The sequence below is a fragment of the Episyrphus balteatus genome, chromosome 4, assembly GCF_945859705.1.
Source record: "Episyrphus balteatus chromosome 4, idEpiBalt1.1, whole genome shotgun sequence".
Classification (NCBI taxonomy): Eukaryota; Metazoa; Arthropoda; class Insecta; order Diptera; family Syrphidae; genus Episyrphus; species Episyrphus balteatus.
The window spans coordinates 35,108,300-35,135,261 of NC_079137.1; the positions used below are offsets into that span (position 1 = coordinate 35,108,300).

General features: G+C 29.9%; 1 protein-coding gene across 1 annotated transcript in view; it reads right to left on the bottom strand.

Moving 5' to 3' along the window:
- The window catches only part of LOC129918633 (nephrin), a 37,793-nt gene extending 12,776 nt beyond the window's left edge, over nucleotides 1–25,017 (bottom strand). The window contains exons 1-2 of the mRNA XM_055999259.1: nucleotides 24,863–25,017; nucleotides 434–793 (exon numbers count right to left, since the gene is read on the bottom strand). Of these exons, the coding sequence (XP_055855234.1) occupies nucleotides 434–793; nucleotides 24,863–24,914 (412 nt within the window). The 5' untranslated portion in view covers nucleotides 24,915–25,017. The remainder of the gene's footprint in view (nucleotides 1–433; nucleotides 794–24,862) is intronic.
- Between the last annotated feature and the right edge of the window lie 1,945 nt (nucleotides 25,018–26,962).

Consider the following 26,962-nt stretch of genomic DNA (forward strand, 5'->3'; position numbering starts at 1 on the left):
GAGACTCTCTTGTAGGAAATTCGTATACCATCTCTCGAATGCAATACAACCCTATTAACGACTGAATTTATATAGAGAGAGACTGAGTTGGCAATTATATTAACTCTATGTGTGTGTGTGTGTGTGTTTTATTCTTTTATATTAGTCAGTCAAGTCAGTGTATACACAGGATAAGGAAGTCGATGAAAAAGGATTTAGCAAAAGAGCTTATCCTTCTGATAAGACATTGATAATGATTTTTCTTTTTTGTTTGTTGTCTTTCATCCTTTTTCTATTCATTTTCTATATTTTTTTTTTTTATATATTGTTTTTTGGTGACAAGAAAAGACGAAAAAGGACTTTGGCGGTGGTGGCTTATTCGTCTTCTTCTAAAGTTCTTGGAGGATTACTAATTAAAAAAATAAGAAAAAAAAAAAAATTTTGTTCAACTTACCGATTATATTGAGCTTTGCATTGGCCCGTATAGCTGGATTACCTTTTGCTGGGCCAACTTGACATTGATATTCAGCATCGTCCTCCAAAGTTGTATTCGATATTTGTAAATTGTAGACTCCTTGATTAAAATCACCAATAACCGAATATCGTGGATAACCGGGGATGATGGTGGAAAATCCCAATGCAAATCCGTCTTTTGTCCATTGAACTTTTCCGACTCGGTTGGATATTTCACAACGTAGCAGGGTGTCGGTACCTTCGAGGATGTGTACATCGTGGGGGGTAATACGGAAAGATTGTATGGCGTAGTTAATTTGTTGTTGTTGTTGTCCTGTGACGATATTAATTGGAAAGTGCGCTGCAATTAAAGAAAAGAAAAAAAAAAAAAAACAAAATAAGAAATTATTTTCTGTTGTTGTGTTTGGTTGTTTTTTGTTGTTGTGTTGAGAATAAATAAGGATAATTATCATGCTTATAAAGGTAAAGGTCCTTAATGTCGTCGTCTTTCTCTCTACTATGGTGAATGAGTGTGTGATTTCTCTGACAAATCATCATCATCATCATCCCTTTTTTTTTCAAATATAAAGTCGTCTCATATGAAGGAAGATAGGTATATACGACCATCATGTACAAGTACTTATATGCCTAAAATTTATTCCCCGGGCAGTATTTTGAAGTGAGACAATAAATAAAATAAGTACCCTACCTACCAACCCGGCAAAACACACACATATCCCAAACACGTCAGGCAATATTCTTCTCTCCTGATTGTAGGCAATTATTTCTTGGGCTCGTTTGAGGCATGCAAACATGAGGCCACGTAAGATGCTTAAATTTGATTTAAGGAATTATTTGCACGTATTTCGAGGTAAATATTGTTTTACATTCAAGATATTAGGTTATTTAGCAGCAAAACGAAAAAGAAGTAAAATAAAAAAGGTGTTTTTGTTTTTTTTTTTTCGGAGGTTTTCTTTGGATTCGTTTTGTATCTGAGAAAAAGAAAAGTCGACATGTAAGGAAGATTTCAATTGTGTGGTGGATTTCTTGATTTGTGGTTTTGATCTTTTTTTTTTGTTTGCTGTTTATCTTGGTGTTAAAGTGGAAGTATAAACTTAAATTGTTCTTGGTTTCTGTAAATTAAATTCTAAAGAGGTTTTATGGTGACATAAAGATAGAATGATTGGAATTATTACAGTAAATTTATTCATATAGGTATCTTTCAATTTTTTTCAGTGATATTGTTTTGAATTGATTGACACAGAAGTGTACCAACAACTTTTTTCTACCTACTAAATGATACATTTTTGGTCCCAAATTGTTGTTCTAGTAATTCTTTTTTGGTGATATTCTCTAAAATAAATATTTTTCGTTCAGAAAAAAGTTAAAAGTGATTTGTGAATAAAAAAATTATTTTCTTGTCTAGGAATTTGGAATTTTTTTTAACTAAAACGTTATATGGATCTCATAACTTCTTCTTTTACCTTAAATTTTTTTTTTTTTTTAAGTTCTATAGATACGACCGGCCCTTTTTTCTGAAAAATCAAACTTTGAATTGAAAATGATTTTTTATATTTGACCATCAAAACCTCAGCAACTGCTGCGCTGATTGCACATGAAAGCTAAAGAGGTTTTGTTTTGAAATCTCAAATTAATTTCTCACAATAATTGTGTATGTTTTTTTTGTAAAATATTTTTTTTTTATTTTGTGCCTACTTTAATATAAAAAAATCAACTGGCTTTTTTGATAATCAGAAGCCTAGATTTAATATGTCCACAAAAACCCTACGATGTTACGATTCAATTTATCGAGCCATTTTTTGATTAATTCTATCGATTATTGCAAAAAATCACGATTTTGACTTTAAATGAATTTTAAAAAAACGCAAAAAAAAAGTTTTTTTGTAATTTTTGAATTAAGTTATGGTTAAAAAAAAAACATTTAAAACAATTTTTTTTTATCAAAAAATTTAATGACTCCACACAATTTAAAAGAACAATGTTTGAGATTTTCAACGCGATTCCGGCGGTTCAAGTTTTTTTTTTGAATAATTTACATACCTAATAAAAAAAATTCCAAAAATTTTTGAAAACATATTTTTTTGTTTTGCGTTAGGATTGAGCGGAATGCGTTCCTTGATCATTTTTTTTTTTCATGCTAAGATCTCAAAACTAGAAAATTCGAGCTTTAAAATCCTTTTTTTATTTTCACAAGAAATTACAACACAAAATTTAAGTTTTACCTTCTACACTTAAACAATTTTTTAATACAAACATCCAGTTTTCATAAAGCATTCTTGAAAACTTGTTTCATTGCTTTCAAACCACAAGGTAATATTTATAAGGTAAATAAAATTTAACATTTGTTTTTAGAAGGCTTATAGAAAAACATTGAAATATCTCTTTTTCTATGTAGCTTTAAGTTAGATAAGGGGTACGAGTAGTTTTGTAAGTAATAAATAGAGCTATTTTAATCTCATATTGATGCATATGGTACGTTTCTCATAAGACTTTGAAAGATACAAAGCCGCATAACAATCTTCTTTAACAATTTTCTTCTACGTAAAATATTAAGGATTATTTGTAAGATTCAAGAAAATCGTCATTATCTAACATTTATTATCAAGAAACTTGAAATTAAATTCCCAAAAAACCTTTATACCTAGATAGATTAATATTCTGCACCAAAAAATATATTAATTGGAAATCTTATGTTTTTGATGATATACTACGTAGTTCATCTAAGTATAAGAAAGGATACCTTAATTTAAGCAAAAATTTGCAGAAATTCCCTTTGGAATCTAGGTTGGTACCTATATAGCCTACAAGATTCCAATCTATTATTTTACCTATATAATATATCAAAATAATTCTCTTACAAACACACACACACACACATTTAATTTCTAATTTCAATCAATGGAAGGTGTTTAACCAGAGAATTTTGAGATACAATTATGTATTATGAATAGAATGAATTGTCCAAACCACGAACGTGACAAAAATTAAATATTACCTTTTAACCAAAACATGATTTATTAGAAAAAGAGAGAGAGAGAGAGAGAGACGAGAGACCTACTGGGCTGGATAATCATTTCTTAGTTTGTTTTTCCATATTAAACTAACCATCCTTTAGATACATATATATATATGAATTATATGTATAGAAAAGGGATACGAGTTTATTGTAGAATAATAAGCTCTGTTTCATGGTGAAAATGTAATCGTGACTATGAACGGTACCTACTAATCTAATTATTATTTACCTATGAATTATAATTACCCTGATAAGCTTAACAGCATTAAATTTATAATACTTATATATGTACATATATATTTGTATAATTAATATCCCCCCCCCTTAAAAAAATATTCAAAATTTTATAAAATATCTAAAACCACACACATGTGTTTCAGCCATCAAGAGTTTTAGGCGCACCAACAAACGATATCGTGACTATATGACTTTATGTAGGTAATGACTGAATTTAAGGTTAAAATGTTAAAGCCACATTTAAGCTTAAAACCCTTTAATGGTTGGTATTAATTTATAGAATAATAAACGGAACTTCAAATATATAGGTATTTTACATTATTTACTGAATTTCCTACTTTAGATTTAAATATATTTTAGAGAAACATTTATACCATTTGTACCTAAAACAGCCGACAAAAAAAAAGGAAAAAAAAAAGGTTCTATAATCCCACTTCCATGCCCTGGAAAATTGTGTCAACCTCATTTCTCCATTATGTTTGTATATTTTAAACAACAACGTCTTTTTGTGTGCCTGCCTATACATTTTCTACTATCTTTTTCAAGGCTTTTGGCTTTTCTCTTATAAACAAAAAAAAAAAGGTAGGTAGGTGTTTTTTTCTTCTCTCTTAGTTGTACCTTTAAACCTACGCTTTACGCCCTCCCGCGCGCCATCTATCGCATCGTCGGCGCGCGGCATCACCTTTCTTTATATATATACGCACTTCCATATATTAACTTTAACAAATTCAAATTTTGTCTGTTTTGTTTGGATTTCATGAATTAGAATGAGATTGACGGAAATGAATACCGTTACGGAAGTATATATCTATACGCATCTTCTTCTTATATGTAATTGGTTTTTATTGTGTAATCTTTTTCTGTGTATTTTTTTTTTTTTCTTTTGTCGACTGAATGTTTCATATTAATAAGTCATGAAAAAAACACAACTCATACCTAGGTACACATAAATTGTATATAAGTAGGTAAACAGACAGCAAAAAAAATAATCACCTTGAAGCTTCAAATTTATATCATATTTCTTATTTTCAAGGAAAAAAAAAAAACGCATATTTTCTTGAGTAAATATTAAACAACAAAATAGGGGAGAATTCGGAAGGATTTTTTTGAAATTTTTTAACAATACGAGAGTATACTGAGACAGGCACGCTTTTCAGACATTAAAGTTTAAATCCAAAAAGGATATTGTTTGTATGTATGTGGGTCCTTAGGTATTTTACTGGTAACCACCCTTAAATTGAAGTATCCACACGTTTTAAGGAAGTTAAACATATTGCGCTTTCAGCTGTAGACAATGGACGTAATAGTTTTCAAAATAGCTTTATCAATTCTTATTTTTATTGTAGAAAAACACACCTACTGTGAATTATAAAGATAAACAAAATAATATTAAATGAAAAACCAATTATTTAAGCATCAAATCTTCAATATAGTTTTTAAAATTTTGTCGATTATTCATAAATAAGTTCATTAAAATGAAAAACTTCATAACTATTGCTTTTAAAGGCCTTTATAACTAATTTAAAGTGATGCCAAATAGAATATAACTAGCGCACAAACAAGATGCTTCTTACAATAGCTCATTTGTCAAAATACAACAAGTAGTTTAGGAGTTATGATGGAACAGATGAACAATGAACATAGGTACACAGAGAAAAATAGACCACATAAAATAGAACAAAAACAATAAGATTTCTCTATGATTTTCATCCAAGAAGGAAACCTTATTAAAACAATCGGGTTTTCCTTATTGTTTTAAAATCTGCAAAAAAATAAAAGAAAAGATGACCAGGCTGGGAATCGAACTGGAGACTTCAAATCATTAGTCGTCTACCTTACCACCTGAACCAACCTGCCATGAAAATATTGATCGCGATTTTTGTTCTAGTGCTAAGTTGCAAAAAAAATCAACTTTTCAGTCAAATTTTAATAAGATTTTCTCTATAAAAATAATAAGAAATCTCCTTAAAAAAACCTTATTAATCGTTGATTTTAATAAGATTTCCTTATGAAATGTATGGACGGTAAAACAATATGGCAATCTGTTAGTTTTTAGCGGGTCATATTTTTTTCTGTGTACTTGCATATTTTTTGGATTCTTAAGCTCATTTTCGGAATTGTTGCGTTAAGTCTTCTAGCAAAAAAGTGATGGGGGATAGATTCCTACACCCCCTTAACACATCACCCCCCACCCCCCTTCAAAACTTTTTTTTTTTATAATATCACAAAGTGAACACTCGAAAAATATGGCCGATCAGAAAATAAATTACAGTTTTCACAGAAAAATGAGTCGAAGTTTAAATTGATTTCTAAATTCTTTTTCAAAACAAAGTATTTGATTCTTTTATTTAGTTTGCTTTTGAATAATAGTACCTCTCTAAAGAGTTGTTTGTTGTCATTGATAAAAAATGACACTAGTGTCAGTTTTTTTTTTTTTTTGTTTCCAAACAAAGAAACAAATTTGTTTATTATTTTGTGTCCATTTTGATTGAAAATACATAAAAAAAATTTGAACTGGCTGCACTTTATATCTACTGAATTCAATGAGATTTTTTGCCTCTAAAACATGTATCTCTTTTTAATTAAATTCTGGTTAACAATGTAAAAAAGTTACAGTTTTTCAATACAAATGAAAACCTATTTTTTTTTTTAGAATACAAAAAAGGGACACACAATCCATTGAGCTAAATACGTTGTTTTAAAATAAAAAAGGAAAAATTCCTACTGTTTTTTTTTATTTTGTATTAATCATTACAATATAGCACCTAACCAATGTTCAATGTCAAAGCCAGATAAAAAAAAACATGTATTTCATTGGAATTTTTGTCAGTTGGGTGTGATTTAAAATTATATATGTACCTACAAGGATATCATCAAAAAATTTGTTTGTATTTTTATTATTTGCCCTACTGCCCTTCCAATGAAATTCATATTAAAAAAAAAAATATGTAATTAGTTCATCAATAAACTTTTTGGCAAAAATTGGAATTTATTTTTTTTTTTTTACTAAATTCAATGCTTTAATTAATGGAAATACTTTTCAAACTAAATAAATGTCAAAAACTTTGAATAAATTGTATTCTATTTGAAATATGAAAATTCCTCGTAGAGAATAATTATGTGAGTGTATATATTAATTTTAGGTTAAATTAAAATTAAAAAAAACTTTATTGAAAGCATCAATCAACAAAAAAGAAAATCATAAAAGTTTGATTTAAAAGTTATAATCAATCACAAATGATAAATACATATGTAGGTACATAAAGAATGTGGTTCAATAGAAGCGAAATAGTTTTCTGATTAAACCTGTTTTTCTTTTGAATTTAATACGCTTTCAGTCTGATAAAGGGTTGAATGGCGCCCAACGTGGGATTAATTTCTTTTGTAATTCAATATTTTTAAAAAATACCATGTACCTACTATCATTTATGTTTTCTATCTAAATATAGTATAATACTAATTTCTTTGAATTTGCCTATGCTATTAGCCTGAAAAAGCAATTATTTTATCGACCTGGCGCCCAACGTGAGATATATTTCCTTTGAAAACTATATACTTATCAAAATAAAAATCTTATATTAATATTTGTATGGCTAATTAAAGTTTAATAACAGTTTCGTTAGGTTCGACAGAATTTTAATAAACAATTAATTGGCGCCCAACACAGGACCATTGTACTTCTTTTTTAATCTATTATTTCTAAGTATGCACCATGTGAGTGTAAATTATTATTTATTAAGGTTTTCCACGTCATTTTTTACCATCAATATACACGATTTTCCACTAAAAGATTTGTTATGTGTCATTATGAATGAACAAAGGCACTTTAACAATTTCGTCCCTTTTCAATTAGTTAAGTGAAGATTAAAAATATTGCACATTGTTAACTCATAAATCTCTTTGCCAAACATGCAATATTGTGTCTGGATGAATTTTTTACTTTGTCTTTTCACCTGAGTCATAAGAATAGTCACGAGATTTAACAATTGCAAAGAAATAGTCTTTTCCTACAAACTCATAAAAAAAAAAAAAAAAAAATATTGTACAATTTTCTTTAAAAACAAAATTAAATGGCGCCCAACGTAGACAACATTGTTGTCAATGAATAAGTATAATATATCTTCGCCCATTTAAATCATATTTCATCCATAAAAAAAAATTATTTAAACTTAGTAAAATCAAATGACCATCACAATAACAATAAGTTAAATTCCATATAAGAGTATCTGTAACCTTTGATCTATCCAAATGGATTCAAGAATCTAAAAGAAAAATATGTTGTTTTTTTTTTTTTGTTTACTTCTTGGCCACGGTTTTGGCATGGTGTAAATACCTCTACTTTCCGTTTCATTGTAAAGTAGAGCAAAAGAAGCCTTTTTTATAACCATTGTTTTATAATCCACCACTTTACTTTAAGCCACATAAAGTCAACTTTATCGACATCTCGATGCTCGTAAAAAAAAACTATTTTTTTTTTTTTTTTTTGTTTTTGACTGTTGACTCCCGATTTGCAGATACTTTCGAATACAGAGAACCCGACAAGCGCCATACACGACGAGAGTTGGCCAAACATTCTTAAAATTGATGACACACCAGATAAGCGATAAAAGTTTTTTTTTCGTTTTTTTTTTTTTGAAAAATTTATTTTTGCAGAATTTCTCTGGCTCTGAGGCTTTGATTGGGGTGGACTGGTCGTGTCGATCCAGAGCTACATAATAGTGGTATGTATGTATGTATATGATTTCACTATGGGCTATATGGTTGATATATGTAAGCTGCAGAAGGAATTTATTTATTTTTTTTTTTTAAGTGAGAGGAGGATTTGTAAATTTATTATGAATTGCTCATCACAATTTATATGGTGAAGTCACAGTCAGCTAAATAAGTTTCCCAAATGGTAATGATGATGATGTTGATGGTGACCCCCGCATCTTTGTATAATTTAATTTAATTAGTTCCCGTGACCAGCAAAAGTCAATTGTAGGAGGCCTTTGGTGTTAATTATTCGTTTTCTTGGAACTTTAACGCCACGCAAACTCAAGTTGATGGTTTTTATTATTATTATTATTTTTTTTGTACTTCTTTGACTTCTCTCAGTCAGTCTTTTTCAGTCGACATAAAAGATCTTTAAAAATGAAATTTTTACGATTTCAATTTCAAATTCAATTCATTTGATTAAGATGATGAGGGTCAGATTATTTTTTTAGTTAAATTTAATTACAGTAAAATTCCTCTAAGGCGAATATTGAGATTAGACGAGTACATTACGCATGCGTATGAAGACATTTATTCATACAAAGAAACTGTTGTGCATTTCTTTTGTTTGCTTCAGTTCGTACGTAACGTATAGTTAATGAACGTAATGTAACGTTACGTATATTGAGTTATTATTGGTTATTATTACGTGTAATATAATTTTTTTAAATTTTTAATTGAAAAGTTAAAAGTTATGCATTCAAGTTCGAAACTTTCCACAACTAATCGCTTATTTTTTTGTAGATGCCAAACACACTTATATGCCTGTTTTCTACACTTTGGAAATGTAAGAAACGATTTCCATCATGCTCGTAAATGTATTTGCCGTGGAATGACGAATTAACGTTCCACAAATGTATGATATTAATAATTTTTTTCTATGCGTTACGCAAAGAAGTATATTCCTTACTTCCAACTGACTTCTAAGATCTGAAAACTAAAAAACAAATAAGTTCTAAAATTATTTGTATGTGTTTTTGTTAATTTTTCATCAATTTTTTTTTTCTCAGTCTAGTCTTATGAACCGTTAAATGTTGTGGAACACGTTCAGATTACTCTTCAAAAGATATCATAAGAATTTTCAATGTCAGGTTTATCTATGATTTCACTTTTCACAAATTTCCAAACTTATTTTCTTCGTATAAAGTTCTGTGGAATGAAGAAAAATACGTTCCACAAGCACTTTAACGCTCTGTTTTGCATGATTAAAAGATAGAAAATGCTGAACTAAACATTGTGAGATTATATTGTAAGGTATTAAGTGAGGTGGAACGTATTCCCACAATTGCTCCAACTTTTTACTGAACGTCAACAAAAGACAAATTCTTAACACTTATCATGAATTGAAAAACTATCGCGTCCTAAAACTTGCAACGACTCATAAAATCTTTTTCACCATAAGTGGAAAGTAGATTATGTGAAACATAAAATTGAGAATTCCACGAAAAAAATTTTCTTTCATGATTTCATTTGAATTAACTTATTTGAAGGCTAGTAATCACCTCTCGTAAATGAAGAATTGAAGAATGAATACGTTCCACAATGCTTAACCAGCTATATTAACAATTTCTGAGTACGTCACTAGAAAGAAAACCGACTAAAAATTTTTCAGTTTGCAGTTTATTTTCCACTCGTGAAATGAAAAACTAATGCAACCCACAACATGCTTAAAGTCGTAAGTCGAATTTCTAGATATATGATTGAAAGAAAAACATCAATTGCAGTGATGTAGAACTTGAAATTGGCAATAAAAACAATTTAAACACAAAATAAAGGCTGTGGAATGTAATAAAAATTTCAACGCAATTCCAAATTTATTACAACGTTAACGGAGACTCCACTGTAAATTCGTATATTTTTCTTGTCCAAATTTCAACAATTTTTCATTTTTTATTTAATTTTTGTCTTTGTATCTTTTGTTCCACAAAAACATCAGAAATGAATGATGAAGATCATCATGGATGATGATGCCATAGGTAAAGTAAGTGCTTATAACCCAGCCCATAGTGGGTGTCTTATATTCAGTCTTCTTTGCATAATATACAAAAAAAAACTTTCACTGCATAAAATAAAATTGATTGATTTCACTTGATAAAACCAACACGATATTTTCATATAAGTGTCTTGCTGTAGGTAGGTATATCTTCCGGATGGGTTTTTCCTCAAAATTTACGACAACTCATTATATTACATGATGTGGTCCACATATTTAGCCTCGAACTAAAAAAGAACTCAAGAAAAGTAAAAAAAAAACAGACCCTAAAGTGAAAATTAACACATGAGAAGACACACTCATTCACAGAGGCTAACAGGTAACCAGTGTGTGACATCCGGTCAGTATAATATACTTTTGCTTGTCAATGTTAAAAGTCCTTTAACCATACCTATAACGTAATGCTATGACTTTTCGCCGGACCCTCAAACAACAACAAACCCTTGAAAAACATTCTGCAAAAGTAAAACCAGTTTTACTTTTTTTTCTTTTTTGTTTGTTATTTTTTGGTCACACTTCAAGGATTTCCCGAGTGCGGTCACACAAAAGACAAAAAGTGCTTCCTTGTAGATTATTTCATATAAATTTTAAAAGTGCACTTAAAATAAAATGAAAAAAGACAGAAGACACAAAAAAAAAAAAAAAACAAGAAGAAAAAGAGCACTTCCTATGTCAGAGAGAGGTTACCTTAATTTAGATTGTAACATGCACCACTACGGCTATTATAAAGAAAAGTAGAGTATGGTGGGATGCGTTTATTACATTCAGTATCTTCTTTTGTCGTAGTTCGTCGTTGAATATAAATTTTCTTAGTCATTGGGTCACTTATACAGGTCTTTACTTAGTCATCGAACTGCCACACAGAGAACTAATTTAAACCGTTTTTCTTCCGTTGAGTCTTAACGTAATCTTACTCACCCTCGCCTGGATCTTTGTTTTCAGTATAAGACCGACGACGACGACTTTCCTTATGAGGGCACACCATTCCACCACCACCATCATTATAAGAAACTTCTACCTACCACCAGTAGATATAGGTACCAGTTACTCCAGGCAAACCTAATTAACATCCGACATCCATTTTAAAAATTTTGTATTACTTCGAAGAAATGTATAGGAACTCAGAGGGAAAACATCCGAAAAATGTTTCAATCCAAGAACAACAAGAACAAAAAAAAAAAAAGTTCAACGTTATTACATTTTCATAATTGGTACATAATTATATGCTTCCCAGTTTTTGAAAAGAGGGGAATCTAATCAATTTTTTTTTGAACTTTTTCGGTTTTTTTTTTGTATTTTAGGTACAAAAGTTTTGATAATAATATAGAAATGATGTCCAGGTAGAAAATTTTCAAATTTAAGGCCATTGACTTTCATTTCTTTTGTTTTGTTGTGGGAGAAAAATAAATGTGTAACAAATATACATTAGGGAAGAAATTAGGGACAGGTTGTTTTCTTTTTCTTATCCACAACAGTTTCGGATTTTAATGTTAAGTTAAAACAATAAATATGATTATATTTTTGAGAATTTAAGAAAATTGGATTGTTTTCTTAGAACAAAAAAGCATTTTGTTCTTTTATATTGATATCTTTTATTTGGGTCATATTTTATCATTTTCAGGGGGTTAAGAGAGTTTGACCGCCTTTAATATAGCGCACATGCCACTGTAATAATAAAGATTCTTTTTTCGTTATCATGGTTGTATGTTACCTTAGGCGTTATTTTTATTTTATTTTGTTTTTTAAACTCTGGGGTGGGCTTAAAGAGATTGAAGATGATTCACTTACAAATGGGACAGTTTTTTTTTAGGAATTCTTTTGATGTTACCGTATTATAGGCAGCTAAAATTGAAGAACGATTTTCCTGAAACCAATTCTAGTAAATTGTTTTTATCCGGGTTCAAAGAATCAATAAAGGAATAAGCCTATGATAAAGTAATGGAAGGTGTCTGGTCACTGATGAAATATTCTTCACAAAACATATTTGGTCTTCTTTTTGCCGGCAGGCTTTGGAGTGTTACATACAGTTATATGAACGTTATGAGTTGTATCGTGATATCAGTCTAGTTTAGACCCTTTGATCTGATAGCAAGAACTGCAAAAAGAAACCAATTTTCGGTCTCTGAACGACATATCTTAGAAGACGACCTGGAGGACAAAAAAGTAACAGAAATTTTACTGACAGTGGTCAATAGTAACGCTTGCTATCTCAGACTGTTGTCATAAGTAACTCAATCTATCTCAGTTTGTGGTCAATAGTAACACCTGTTATCTCACAAAGTGGTCAATAGTAACGCAAGCTATCTCCAGACAGTGGTCAATAGTAACGCAAGCTATCTCAGACAGTGGTCAATAGTAACGCAAGCTATCTCAGATTGTAGTCAATAGTAACGCCTGTTATCTCAGATTGTGGTCAATAGTAACGCTTGCTATTTCAGACTATTGTCATTAGAAACTCAAGCTATCTCAGATTGTGGTCAATAGTATCGCCTGCTATCTCAGAAAGTGGCCAATAGTAACGCAATATATCTTCAATTGTGGTCAATAATAACGCCTATTGTTAGACTTTTTCCAAATTTTAGTCAATAGTAACGTCTGCGGTCTCAGAACGTGGTCAACAGTAACGTATGCGAAGTTTTCGATTTTAAGCAAACAACTTAATTTCCTTCTTAAGAATATTCCAGCTAGGTGCTCATGGTAACATTTTTTGTACCTTCTTTTCATGGTAAAGGATTTTAAATCCTCAATTTAAAGGTTTTATGAACTACAAGATAAAAAATCAGGCTATTAAACTACAATTTCATTTCCAGTTCCAAGAATTTTGTTCATTGATACTAAAAATTTCGTAGAATTCATTAAAAACAAGAAAAAAAATTGATGTTTGAAATCTATAAAACTTCCTGCCAAACAAATAAACAAAACATTAAAAAAAGGAAAAATTGAAGGTATCCTCTTCCTCATCGTCTTGTTATTAACTATTTCCATTAAGTGTTTCCAAAACCTTCATCCGATTCACACAATGACTTTACGCTCCATAAAAATCACACTTAATTGGACGGGGCTCTCGAACTGTGACGATATGATATACTACACATACAATATCACAGTGTAACATGGACACATGGACAGCTACCAAAAAAAATACAGAAACAAAAAAAAAAAAAATTGTGTACTTCAATTGATACACAAGTGTACCAGAGTAATCCTAACTAACGAAACAAATAAAAAAAAAATACTCACAACACTCCAACAGAAAAGTTCACAGGAGGTAGTTAACTAAAATACAAAAAAAAAAAAAAAAACAGAAAGAAAGGCAAAATAAAAAAAAATTCATACAAAAACAACAACAACAATATTGACGAAAAAAACACTTTCCCAAGGAAGTCATTGTTCCCCCTTTTCAGACGAAGCCTTCTGCCAATATGCCGGTTAAAGAGCACAGACCTGAGAGCACCCAGAAAACAGAAACACACTCAGCAGCAGAACACACACATAGTCAGAAGCAGAAGCACCAGCAGGAGCACCATCATCGCATCCAAAAACCCAACAACAACAATAACGAACAACAGCAACCCATCATCATGGCAGCATGGAAATCGAGCAGGTGCACATAAAGTCGCGTCTGCTTTTTTTTGGGGGGGCTTGGAAGCACCCCCTCCCGCTCTCTGCTCCGGGTCTTGGTGATGGTTGAGCGGTTATATCTGCTTCTGTTGCCTCTGTGTGTTATGTGTTGGTACACACATCATGAATGGCGGACCATCAGAGAGAACCCACCATCAGCCACCTGTATCCATCCAGAGATCCCAGACGATGACGACGACGACAGGCACAGCACATATGCATCCTTGTTTCTGTTTAAAAAAAAAAAAAAAATTCGCAACAAATATCTGTACACAGGAATTGATGTTCCGTTGCAACGGCAAACATGCATATATAAGGAGTTAAGTGAAGAATGGAGTTTTGTCGCAGGATAGCAAGGAGTAATGAGTAATGATGCAAGGTATATGGCTTAAGGAATAGCCTTACAGCATACACATATGAAACAGTACTGTGTAGAATATCAATCTTTAGGGTAGAATTGCAGGAACATTACCTTAGAAGCATAAGCCTAAGAAGAAGTTACACATTTGTTACAAAATGTCTGAAAATATTACTCCTGCTGAAATATTAATAGGTTTTGATATTAATTTCTATGAAAAGTCGTCGATCAGCCATGTTATCGAAATTTTTTTTAGGTTTAAAAATATCAATAATTTATTTCTAAGTTTTACTTATACCAATAATCTGCTTGGTAAAGAATTATTAAAAAAAAAACTTATTAAAATATTCTGTTATCGATTACAGTTGTTATCGATAATTTCTGTAATCGATACTTTTTTTTCTAAATGTTCATCTATACATCTAAGTTAAGAAATATGGAAACTGCTATTGTTACCCAAAAATATCAATATCGATTTAAAAAAAAATCGATTTTCAATTTTTTTAAATCGATTGTTTCCAATTACTAGTTATTAATTTCCCATTAGAAGTGAGACAAAACATTGCAAAAACTATGAAAATGTGATGTGTGATGTTAGTCATAAGTCCATCAGTAGAATATCATAATTACAATAGAATAGATTCATAAGAATTTATCAACTGACATTTTGGCTTAGGTACATATTAAATGAAACTAATATCGAAAATATATTAAAAAAGAAACACGTATGTTCGGATCTAAGTATTTAGACTCTAACAAGGTTTGGAATGAAAGCATACCTGTTGCAAAAGCCTTTATACCCAAGCGTTACACATACCTTGTTGTTAGCAACGAACTGAACCGCTAATTCCAGCCTAGTGTGATGTCAAAAATTTGGTTCTGACACCAGTGTATTTTCAAAAAATTAAATAAAAACAAATTTCAATTAGAGAGTAGTGATGAATCAGTGGCAAGTTCTAGCTAGGTGTGACCCGTAAATTATATTTTTTTGTAATATTGCTGAGAAAAGATCCCAATATTTGTTTATGTTGGGCACCATATTGCATAATGTTACATTGCTTATAACCATGGTAAAAGCAAGACGCTTTCAATGAACTTTCATTCGTCAATTTCGGATAATTAGTTCAGAAGTTATGGAAGAATATACATCAGGCGATTTTTTTTTTCTACCGGATGACTAGTAATAGGTGGCAAAACTGGCTCTAGCTAAGTCCGACCCGAATCAATTCATTAAAGAATTATGTGACATCAGTCCTTTCCACTAAGGATCCTAAAGTCGACTTCTTTAAATAAAGCTCTCCTAACAAGTTCCGAAAAGTTTTTTCTCCAAATTTTTTTCAAGCACAATGGTTTTTCTTCAAAGATTTCTTAAGGAATTACTCTAGAATGTCTTTTAAAGCTGTTTCGTGTTTAAGTCGTTTAAGGATTCATCACGCGTTTTTTTCGGAATGACCTCTAAGACCCAAATTTAAAGCCGTACCACGATATTATTTTTTTTCGACAGCACTGTTCTGCCATCAGAAGCATGTATTGTACTTCAAGAGTATAGAAATGTATATGTACATTGTACATGCAAAAGGATCCTTTATCCGTCATATTGATTTTTTGATTTTTTTTCTTCTTGCTCGTTTTTCTTTACTTTTTTTTCGTCATATTCAAAACTCAAGGGACCATTACAGTAACTTTATTGAATGTCAGAATGATAAACGGAGAGAATAGCCTGTTATATTTTTTTGTGGTATTTCCTGCGTTAGCCGCATTCTGTCGTCTGGGATGGACGAAGTATAAAGTATAACTTCTTATAACCACCACGATGGCGTCCAGATGAACAGATGAAGAATCAAAACAACCAAAAAAAACTGTTACAAAAAAATAACAAAAAAAATCAGTGAACCTTCCCCCTTATGTTTCATTTTAAGCCCCCATCATCATCATCAACATCATCATCATTCTCGCCCCCTGGATGTTTCGGACTGTTAGAGTTGCGAAGAGGTAATTGATTTCAGGTTATTTCGTCTACGTTTCGTTGGGCTCCAAAAGAGCGTTGGCTTATTAAATTAATCAAGTGGAATATTGGAAAAGTTGTTTTTTTTTTTTTTTTTGTATTTTTGTTATTTTTTTTTTTTTTGTGTTTTTGCCCTTTATTCTCTCAGCTTCCACATGGGTATATTGGTAATACCTATGCCTTACATATATAATTTTTTTTTCTTCCTTATATTATTTTCCTGTGTTTAACTTTTTGGAATAACAGGTGATTTAGAAGATGAAGTAAGAAAAAAACGATTTACTTGTATGACAAAAAGTCTTCATCGCAGAGAATTCTCCCAAACGAACCGTATAAGTGCGTGAAAAAAAAAAATAATATCAGACCGACAAAATCAAAAAAAAATCACAACCACTTCATGCAAAGTTAAGCGGAAATGGGAATGCCATTAAAAAAAAAAAAAACATGAATAAAAAAAAACTTTTTTAGTGAGATCCAAAAATTATGAATGGACTGCTGAGCGGCAATGAACAATCTATACCTACTACAACTATTAGGTCGTCGAATCGAAGATATTGTAGCTATAACTATGTAAGGTATCTTTATGTTTTTCGGAGATAAACAGCATTCGTACGCGTTGCATATATTAATATTTTTTTTTTTTTTAATTTTGTGTTTTCATTACAGAAACTAAACTAGAAAAACACGTTTATTTTTTTTTTCTGTGTATGTAAGTTTAGTTCGCTATGGTCCCACGGTTTTTTTTTTTTTGTCTTTTTGGTTGGAAATGTCAGTGGGAACAGAGAATTACCCAATCTTTTACAGTGTATGTAGGTACGCGCGAGATACTATTTATTAAAGAGACACAAGGGTACCAACACTCCGGTTTAATTGATTATATTTATTATAATGTTTACAAAAATGAAAATGTTGAAGGATGTCCCAAAAAAAATATACATTTAGGTACTGTGGAAAAAAAAACATTCAAGTGAAATTTTTAATTATACATAACTGATGGTTTTGAAGGTATGGCTAAACCTAAAAAAAACTCATGTGTGCAATTCACACGTGGTTGAAGTGAAACCTTAAAAAATCATTTTTCTTGAAAAAAATTGCACCATTAAAAAGCTAACAAATTTTCATGAAGAATAAAGCCATACTTAAATTTTTACAATGCGCAAAAACTATAAAAATAATTTATTCAAAAAAATTATTTTTCATGAAAAAAGCAAAAAAAAAATCTTTTTTTTCTTTTAACACCATTTTTTAAAATGACAACCTATAATAAATTCTATATTATTTGAAAGGTTATCATTTAACCTTTTATATGACGTTTCAATCATATTTCTACGATATCTACAAAAGAAGTAAGAGTTTTTTAAAGTCAACCAGGTCAAAATTTCAAACTGATATTACGTTACTTCCTACACTGGTGGCTAGTAATGGGCAACAGATCCCATAGGTGTTTTGAGGTATTTTTCAAGTTGTTCAATTTAAGATTGTGTAATTTGTGGAGCACATTCCGTTATGTCTGATAATATCAAATGAAAGGTAATATTGTCAGCATGCGTATTAAAGTTAATTCAAATTTGTATGTGCTCCAGATCAAAAGATAAAACGAGTTTAGAAAAATAACATCTTTTCACCGTTATCTTAGGATTTTCAATTTGAAATTAATTGAAATTTTGTAAAATAATAGTTTATTTTATTACCTACCTGCAGTATAAATTTCATTCATCTATGTGTTAAAACAAAAAAAGTTATAATCGATTAATTTTTCATGTCGCTTTTTCGTTTCATCTTGTTTCAAATCACTACGATACTAAAGAAGTTTTTACTTCAAAAATCTTAGAAAATTCAAGTTCGTGAATGACGGTTTTTACTCATATAACAATTTAATCTAATAATTTGGGTGAAGGAAAAAGAAACTTTGACATTTTTTGATCAACATCTTTTACAGTTTTTTTTTTTTTTGTGTTTAACTAAAATACAGTCGACTCTCTTTAAGTCGAACTTCCTCAAAGTCGAATTTTCACAATTTTTAATGAATAATTTTAAGGAGAAAATATTACCTATATTAATCCTTCTAACTCGAACCAATTTTGGTATCCAGTGAAAATTCGACATTGGGGGAGTCGACTGTACTTCAAAGATATCTGCAATTTATCAATATTTTGTACGGAAACATTCAAAATTAACCCTCTGTCGGCACACGGGTGCGTATTTGGCAGGACAAAAATAAAAAAATTACGATTTTTCAAAAAAGTGGTCACAAAAAAGTCTAGGAATATTCTTCATCAATTTCATACTTGATTCTCTATAAAATATTGTGACCGAAAAAAGTTCTAGCGACATGAAAAAGTATAAACCAAATTCGCACCCGTGTGCCTATCACGTCACAAAAAAGAGGTGTGCCTACAGAGGGTTAAGTCAGCACTCGTAGATAGAGTTTTATGGATAGAGCCTATGGATTTTGTTTTTCAATTTATTGAAAAACTTAAAAGTTTGTACGCGTATTGAAACTCAAAATTTTGAAAATCTGTCAATCTAATGAGGGTACATACATATTCTTTAATTTTCGACTTCTAATATGCACACAGAAAAATAATCGGTTAAAAACAACGTAAAACTCTTGTAAAATTAAAAGAGAAGATTGTTAATATAGCACCTGCGAACTTATCCAGGTTAAAATTACACGAAGCGACTCGATTATTTTAAAATTTTTTGATTTTACACACTTTTTCGATTAAATTTTACTAAAATCTCAAATTTTAACCGATTTTCTTGGTCAATATAAACCAGTTGATCGGTTAAAATAATTTTCTAAAATGGTAATTTTAAACAATTTAACTTAACCGAGGCGACTATGTTGGTTAGTAGTTTCTAACCAAGACTGGGTAGATCCATTATTTTTCTGCGTGTGGTGGAACTATTTCAACTATTTTTATTTTGTCACAAAAAAGGTCTCAAAAGATTTAATCTTATTTTTTGTTCACATGAATAACATGAAAAAAACTCGACCTGCAAAAGGTGAATTTAGTTTGCAAAGGGTTGAATTTGGTTTAAAATAGACGCAGTTTGATTTGCATGAAGCTGTTTTTATTTTGAAAGAAACTAGTTTAATTTGTAAGAGAGGGAACTTAATTAAAAAAATCTGTACCGTTGCGTGGGTCAGCATTATATCGCGATTGAATATGCAATTCCATCAGTTTGTACAAAACATCGAAAAGAGATAGGAAAATCATATTTAGTAAATTCTCAAAATAATTTAAATCCAGAATAATTGGAAACAATTTTGTTTTGGTATAGGTAACTGGAAATCAAAATTGAAGTTAAACAAAATTTTCCAGGAATTTAATCTGGTTTTATCTTTTTAATTGAGATAACTTTAGATTTCGACTTAAAAACGAAGTGTTCTCTGAATATCTCGAAGTTCAATTAAGTTATTCTACTAAGCTCAACTATGTTTTAGTAACGAGAAAACATTGAATAATAAAAACCCTTAAATGCAATTAAATATTCCTTTGCTATCCTGGTTTTCGATGAAAAAGATTATTATTTGTTTGTTTAGTAGATTTTTATTTAATTTATATTTTTTCAATCTTCATTATAGTGTGTCTAACCCATTGAACCGTAATGTAAAAAAAAAAAAAAACTATCGACAACTTATTCTCGTAGGCTTAAGACACCTAATTTAAATTTTAAATTAATATAAAAAAAACCATCTGCATTGAGAAAAAATGAAAAACACAAAAGCCACCACAAACACAAAACAAAAACTCATTTAAAATCGGTTAATTATTATATGTGTAGAACACACCTTGGTCACACATCTCAGGGCAATGCTGTTTGTGCTAATTTCACTAGGTATATACTATATAAGCCCTATTATTGGACAGGTTTATACACAGTCAACTCATTTTAAATCTGAATTAAAAAGTTAACCTATACCTTCTACAACCTACCATCCATCTAATAAAAATAGGACAGGAAATATCAGTATTCTTTCATTCAAGAAATCGAGAGATAGAGATTAAGTAAACGTTTTAGTATCTATTTATACAAAAAAAAAAAAAACTAAAAAAAACTAAAACTAAAAACCCATCAAACGACTTACAAACTAAGCCGTCTCTATCTATAAAGTCTGGTGCCTTCTAATGTAGGTAGAATTAGATATAAATATAGTTTGTATGTTGTCCAATTAAAAGTAACTTTTTTAAATTTGCTATATAGTCTGCTATACTAAGTTGGATTGATTGAGTTCTTTTTTGTATCTTTTATATACCTACTATTTAGCTAAAGCTATAAGCTACAAGTATGTTGAACTTTGCAATTATGTATCTAGAACGCACCTTTTGATGATAGATTTATTTAGCTAAGAAGAAGCCCATAGATGCTTCAATTAGTGAGGGAAGATGGCAAAGGGGGGTAAATGTGGGGGAAAGTGAGGAGGGTTATAATGCATAAGTTTTTTTCTGTTTGAATTTTTATGTGTGTACAAGATTGCTTGATTGATCAAACAAAGTTGTACCTGCTGCTGGGAACAAAGTTTTTCGAAAAGGTTAAAGGCTCTGCTTACACGTTTAACTACATTTTTTTTTTTTTTGCATCAAAGTTGTTAGGTATATGAAATTGAAGATGAAAACAATTTGGAAATTGTTAAAGATACTTTTTTTGGAAGATTTTTATTTTAAAAATCATTCAATTGAGTGTTTTTCTTTTTTTTTTGTATTAAATTTCCATTTGAATTTTATTTAAATTTGAGTAATATTACATTAATTTCATTGCTCAAGGAGAAGTTTCAATTTAAAATATTTATATTAGTATGCTTGGTTGGACATTTATTAGATTTTTCTCATGAAAATAAACCATCAAATTCCATCATTAACTTAATTTTTGTGTGTTTCGTTGTTAGCTGCTGGTCAAACAGAAAACAAATTTGTTTATCTTTTGCAATTTTTGTTATTCTTCAAGGCAATTTTCTTATTTTTTTTTTTGTAATTTTTTGGTTTTAAATTTCAATTATGAATAATTTGTTGTCTTTTTTTTTTATATAAAATATAGAAATTCGATGTAGGCATGATTGAAAGATGCTACTTGGAATCGTTATAAATCTTCAAATTAATGAATTGAATATTTTTGAAAGAAAAAAGTTTGAAACGTGCCATTGTTTATTAAGATGGAAGGAATGGTTTAGCGGTATTTGACAAGTTTTTTTTTTTCAAAAAAAAGAAAAAGAATTGTTTGGAAAGTATAAATTTTTACCCAAAAATTTAGTCCTAATGGAAAATATATTCTGAAATGAGTTTTTAAAGACAAGTTCAGAAATAGGCTTATCACGACTATGATACCTACATAAATGTTTTCTGATGACCTTTTTGAATGTTGGAACCATTTGGTACAAACACTTGTGGCTGCTTTTTGCCCCAATAACAATATTATTGTGGACTTCTTAGGGGTTGATTGTTCTTGGTTTTTTTCCGAAAGAAAATTATCTAGAAACGTCATATGACAAAATATTGAAGGCCAATTAAAAAGGTTCATCTTGTTAAAACCACATGTCTTCTATAATTGCATGTCATTCTTACCAGGGGAACGAAATAATCATTCTGAAAAACGATATCATTGACCGCAACATGCTTGTTATTCTTATTATAGTAGTCCTATGATTACAATAGGACTACATAATTTCAGAACTTTTTTATTTTCATGTATATTTATATTTCCTTCAAATACCACAAATTTTGTTTACTGAACAAACTGTGAGAAAAATCTTCATGTTTTGAATAATTGAGACGATGAATCGATAAATTTGGATCTAGGACAGCTTGCGTCTTTCAAGGAGTAGGTAGGTAACCATAGAGATTGAATTTAAAAAAATAAACGATATTTTTTTTAAAGCCGAAACACCTCCGTTTGAATAAAAAAATTGCGGTTCATCGAAGAAGTAATTCTTCGGATTCTTTTTTTAATTAAGTAATCTGATTGCGAGTGTCGTTTTCGAAAAAGTGACCAACAAAACAAAATTTACGACTAGATTTACTGATCTAGATAGTTTTTTACAATATATTTTATGCATTTCTTGTGTGACAAAGAAATTTAATATTTGGAATTAGTAATATTAATCCAGCTCGATACTGACAGCTAAAGGAATAAAAAAAAAAGTTTGAAATTGAAAGAAAAATTTCTTGGTGAAGGAATAAAAACAAATTAATTTTTGATTTTCATACTTTATGATTTTTGAAAACGAATGTTTCAGTAAAAAAAAAAACCAACCCATTTAGGTATCTAAAAAAGTTGCTTAGTATGACTTTGATTTTCATACGAGTGGTCTTTATACGAGTTATAAGATAGGTATTCTTTTGCATTGTAAAAATATGGAAAATCGAATCCTCTTAATTTTTGTAGTAGATTTCGGGTGGGAGGACATTTTTTATCGTAAGGATTTTTATTATGTATACATAAAGCTTTCCCATTATTCAATTACTTTTCTTTTTTTCCACATTATCATATTTTTTGATTATTAAATTTAATTAATTTCTTATTTGCGAACAAAATTTGTATGAGAATTGAATTTAGTTTCAAAAGATATGTTTTTGTGTGAATATGTAAGTAAAACCTTTATGTACTTGAAACCTATTATTGCAAGAGCTTAAGAATTTGTTAGTTATATGTGTTTGTATTATAAACGTATTAAAAGTTGAGTCCCAAGAATGATAATTGTTTTTGAGTTTTATTAAATGCACATTTAAAGCAATAATAATTCCTCTTAAAAACCTCAAAGTTAAAAAAATGTATGGCTATTTTAATTGCCAAATGCCAAAAAATCCACTGATAAATATTTAAATTTTTAATTTAAGAAACAAGAATGTTTTTAGGAAGGGTTTTTGTTTGGCTATGGCTGAGTTCGAATTTGAGCTGCGACTAGCTTCAAAACGTCCGAATTGTAAACAAAAATTACATTTGAAGAAGGCTCGAAGGTAATAAATTGGTGAAAATTTAACCGATACGAAAGCGAATATAATTATTCACGAATTGAGTCAAATATGTTTTTGTAAAAAAAAAATGTAAACAAATTATTTTATTAAATTTGTTTATATTTTTGTTGTTGTATTACAGAATTTTTATTTTATTATTATTTTTTCAAATAATATTTCGTAGTAATTATTTGTATGTTTTCTATTCTTAATATGAACCTAGACCGATATTTAATTTATGTATTTTGTTTCACTTTTCTAATTTTGTTCTTAACATTTTGCCAACTGGTTAATATCTAGTCTTTCAAAATATTTGATGTTATTTCATAAAGGGGAAAATTAAATATATTTGTGCAAAAATGAAAAGTGGTCACAGAAAAGTGTCTTTAAAAGGGTGAAAATACATTTTTTTGGAATTGTGAATACAATATTCGAATTCCTCGGAAAATTCTACATCAATTTCATATATGATTCTCCATAAAATAGTGAGATCGAAAAAACTTCTAGCGCCATTAAAAGGTATAAACCAAATTCGCGAAAAAGAGGTATGTCTACAGAGGGATAACCACGGACAGGCTTCACACAAAAATAAATTAAGTGACCAATATAAAATGATGACTTTATTAATTTATAGGAACTTGTACGAAATGTATGAATACATTTATGTACAAATTATGTGCACTTTTATTGTATAAGTATGTGAAAGGGAAAGCTAAATAAACAGTGCGCAGAAGCGAAGACATTTCAGGACGAAAACGAAATTATATTTTGGAAATTGAAAAATTGCAAAAATGAAATTAGTACTTAACCGCAAGAGATCTTCTCTTCTAAAATTTAAAAAATGTACCTACCTATACATTATTCTAAAAAAGATCAAATTTAAGAATAAGTATTCTCAAACTGGACTTAAATAAGCAAATACCTAAATGTAATTTTTGTCCTCAAACACAAAAAATAAAAAAATTTTTTAAAATTAAAGTAAAATTCAAAAATTCAAAAAAAAATTGAAAAATTAAAAAATGTATGGAAAAATAAAATATTTTTTTTTTTCAAGTAACTATTACCTAAATTTGTACAAAACTATTATTATTTTTTTTAGACTATTTTTTATTTAATAAATTTAGTTTTAATTTTTAATTTTGTAAGTATTTTATTTTCAAAACCCCAGAACTATGGTAACTTTACATTTTTTTTTTTTATTATTGAAAATGTTTCCTTTAACAACTTAACTAACCTCAAAAACCATATTTTTATCAGCTTTCATTCCGATATATTATAAAAGCCGATAAAATTCCCAAAAAACACCTGTTATAAATATCTCATACTAAATAGTTAGGTATCTATTTACTGTTCAAACTATCCAACATGAGAAGATCTCTAATATGCAGTTGATAATCCAACACATTTACACTATGGTTCAAAAGTCCCAATAAAAAAATCCTAAAAATGTTAAAAATTATCCACTTACCTAATAGAAGTCCAAAAAATATGCATAATCCTTGCCGACTTAAGTTAGCCATTGTGTATCCTTTTTTATTTTACACCACAAACTGTTTTTGAAATTTTTTCTAATCACACAATTCACACTCAGTTTAAACTGTTGTTTCAGAATTCAAATTTTAAAATAAATTAAAATAAAATCACCACTATTTTCTTTTGAAATTGAAACATTTTGTAAAAAATATTTTGTATTTTTGTATAAAATCACAATTTTTGGAATGTAATATATTTTAACTTAATATTTCGTTTTAAAACATTTGGTATTTAAAAAAAATTTTTTTAATTGTAATTTTTTTTCGTTGACATTAAAATATCAGTAAAAATCCAATCGAACTCAATCTATAAATATTGGTAAATGTATCTATCTATCTTATAGATACAAATCTATCTATTCACAACATTCAATCATAGAAGCAAACACCACAAAAATGTATCTTCACTCTATAATACTGCACACACCGGGTGCATTTGCCGTTCGTTTTTCAAGCTTATACTAGCTTAATGTTTCCTTTGGAAAATATTTCTTCTTCTTCTTCCTTATTTTTTTATACTACTAATTTACCAAAGTCTCAGAAAAACCGCTTTTTCTGTGTTTTTTTATAAATGTTTGTCGAGTGAAATATCGAGAAAGAACCGACGACTCAACCACACCACAGACGAATTAAAACTGATTATTGGTGCCGCAACACATAATGTTAGCTTCTAAGAAGGTTTGTGTCGTTTCGTTCGTCGTCGTCAAAACCAAGCTCAGTCCCCGGCTCGCATTCATTTAGTATGTGTTTTTTTATTTTTCCATTTTTTTTTTTCTTCTTCTTATAATGAACCACTGTAGGTGTATTATACGAGTGTGTAGCGCAAAAACAGGCTCAGAAAAGAGGTTTTTCTTTATGTCATTTTTCTCCTCATATAAATTTTCTTGTGTGTTGACGAAAAGAAACAAAGAAAACGAAGGCAAAACAAAAAACACAACACACCAAATGTCATCACATGCATGCAATTTGTACGAAAGACACGAACACAACAAAATGTTGGTTAAAATCCCAAACAACCAGATCTACGAAACTCCAGAAAATTGAGATTGAGATACCTACTCTGAGACGAGAGATACGAATATCGAAACCAAGGCTGAATAAAGAGATTGAATGAACGAAAATCTCGGATATCTTACCTACTACACTTTGTCTTCGGTTTCGTCTCGTTAACGTAGGTTATTTCGAAGTCGAAAAAAATAAATGCTCTTGGATGAGGGAAAGATACACTTGTCGAAGAACTTCCTGCCTTCCTCTACCATCTGTCGTTATTGCGCAGGTTTTTTTTCGTTCAATTCTCTTTTTTTTTTTGCTCTCACTTTTGGGAATGGCCGTTTTCGAAAAAGTAGCGACTAACGAGCGAATAGATATAAAAGAGTTTTAGATACTCTTTTTTTGTTCTCTGAAACCTGCTCTGATGATAATGGACCACAGAAACTGTGTGTGCGCGTACCGTGGAATCTTATAAGATAAACTTAACGAAGAAATGGTTGGGATGCATTTTTAATGCGTAGTGTGACCACCCCCTGCTAACGTCGCTGCTTCTGCCGACAACGACAAGTTCCCTTGATGATATAGCCCTGGCGCAATGTATAGTTAAGAAGCCCCCATCATCAGCTCACATCTCACTTTGAAATCCAAGTAGAGAAAACGTATGTGCGGCGGCAAGTGTTGGCTTTCGGTTACGCTCTGGTGCTGGAGTTCTTCAGTTTCTTTCGTTTTTTTTTTTGATTGACCGTTTTTTTATTTTTATTCTTCTGTTTGTTTTTATGTGTTTAACATTTCACACAGAGATTGGATGAAACTGGAAGTCTAGAAAGATGCAGCATCGCGTTGAGGAGTTTGAGCATCTTCTGGCACTGAAATTACTTTATATGAGTGTATGGATTGGCGACGGATATAAAAATATAGTAGATTTTTTTTTTTTGTTTGATATAATTCACACACATGTGTGTGATGCGATGCCACTCAGTTCGGTTATAATGTCCGGCCATGACATTTTTTGATATAAAAATTTTATATTATATTATTTTTTCTCT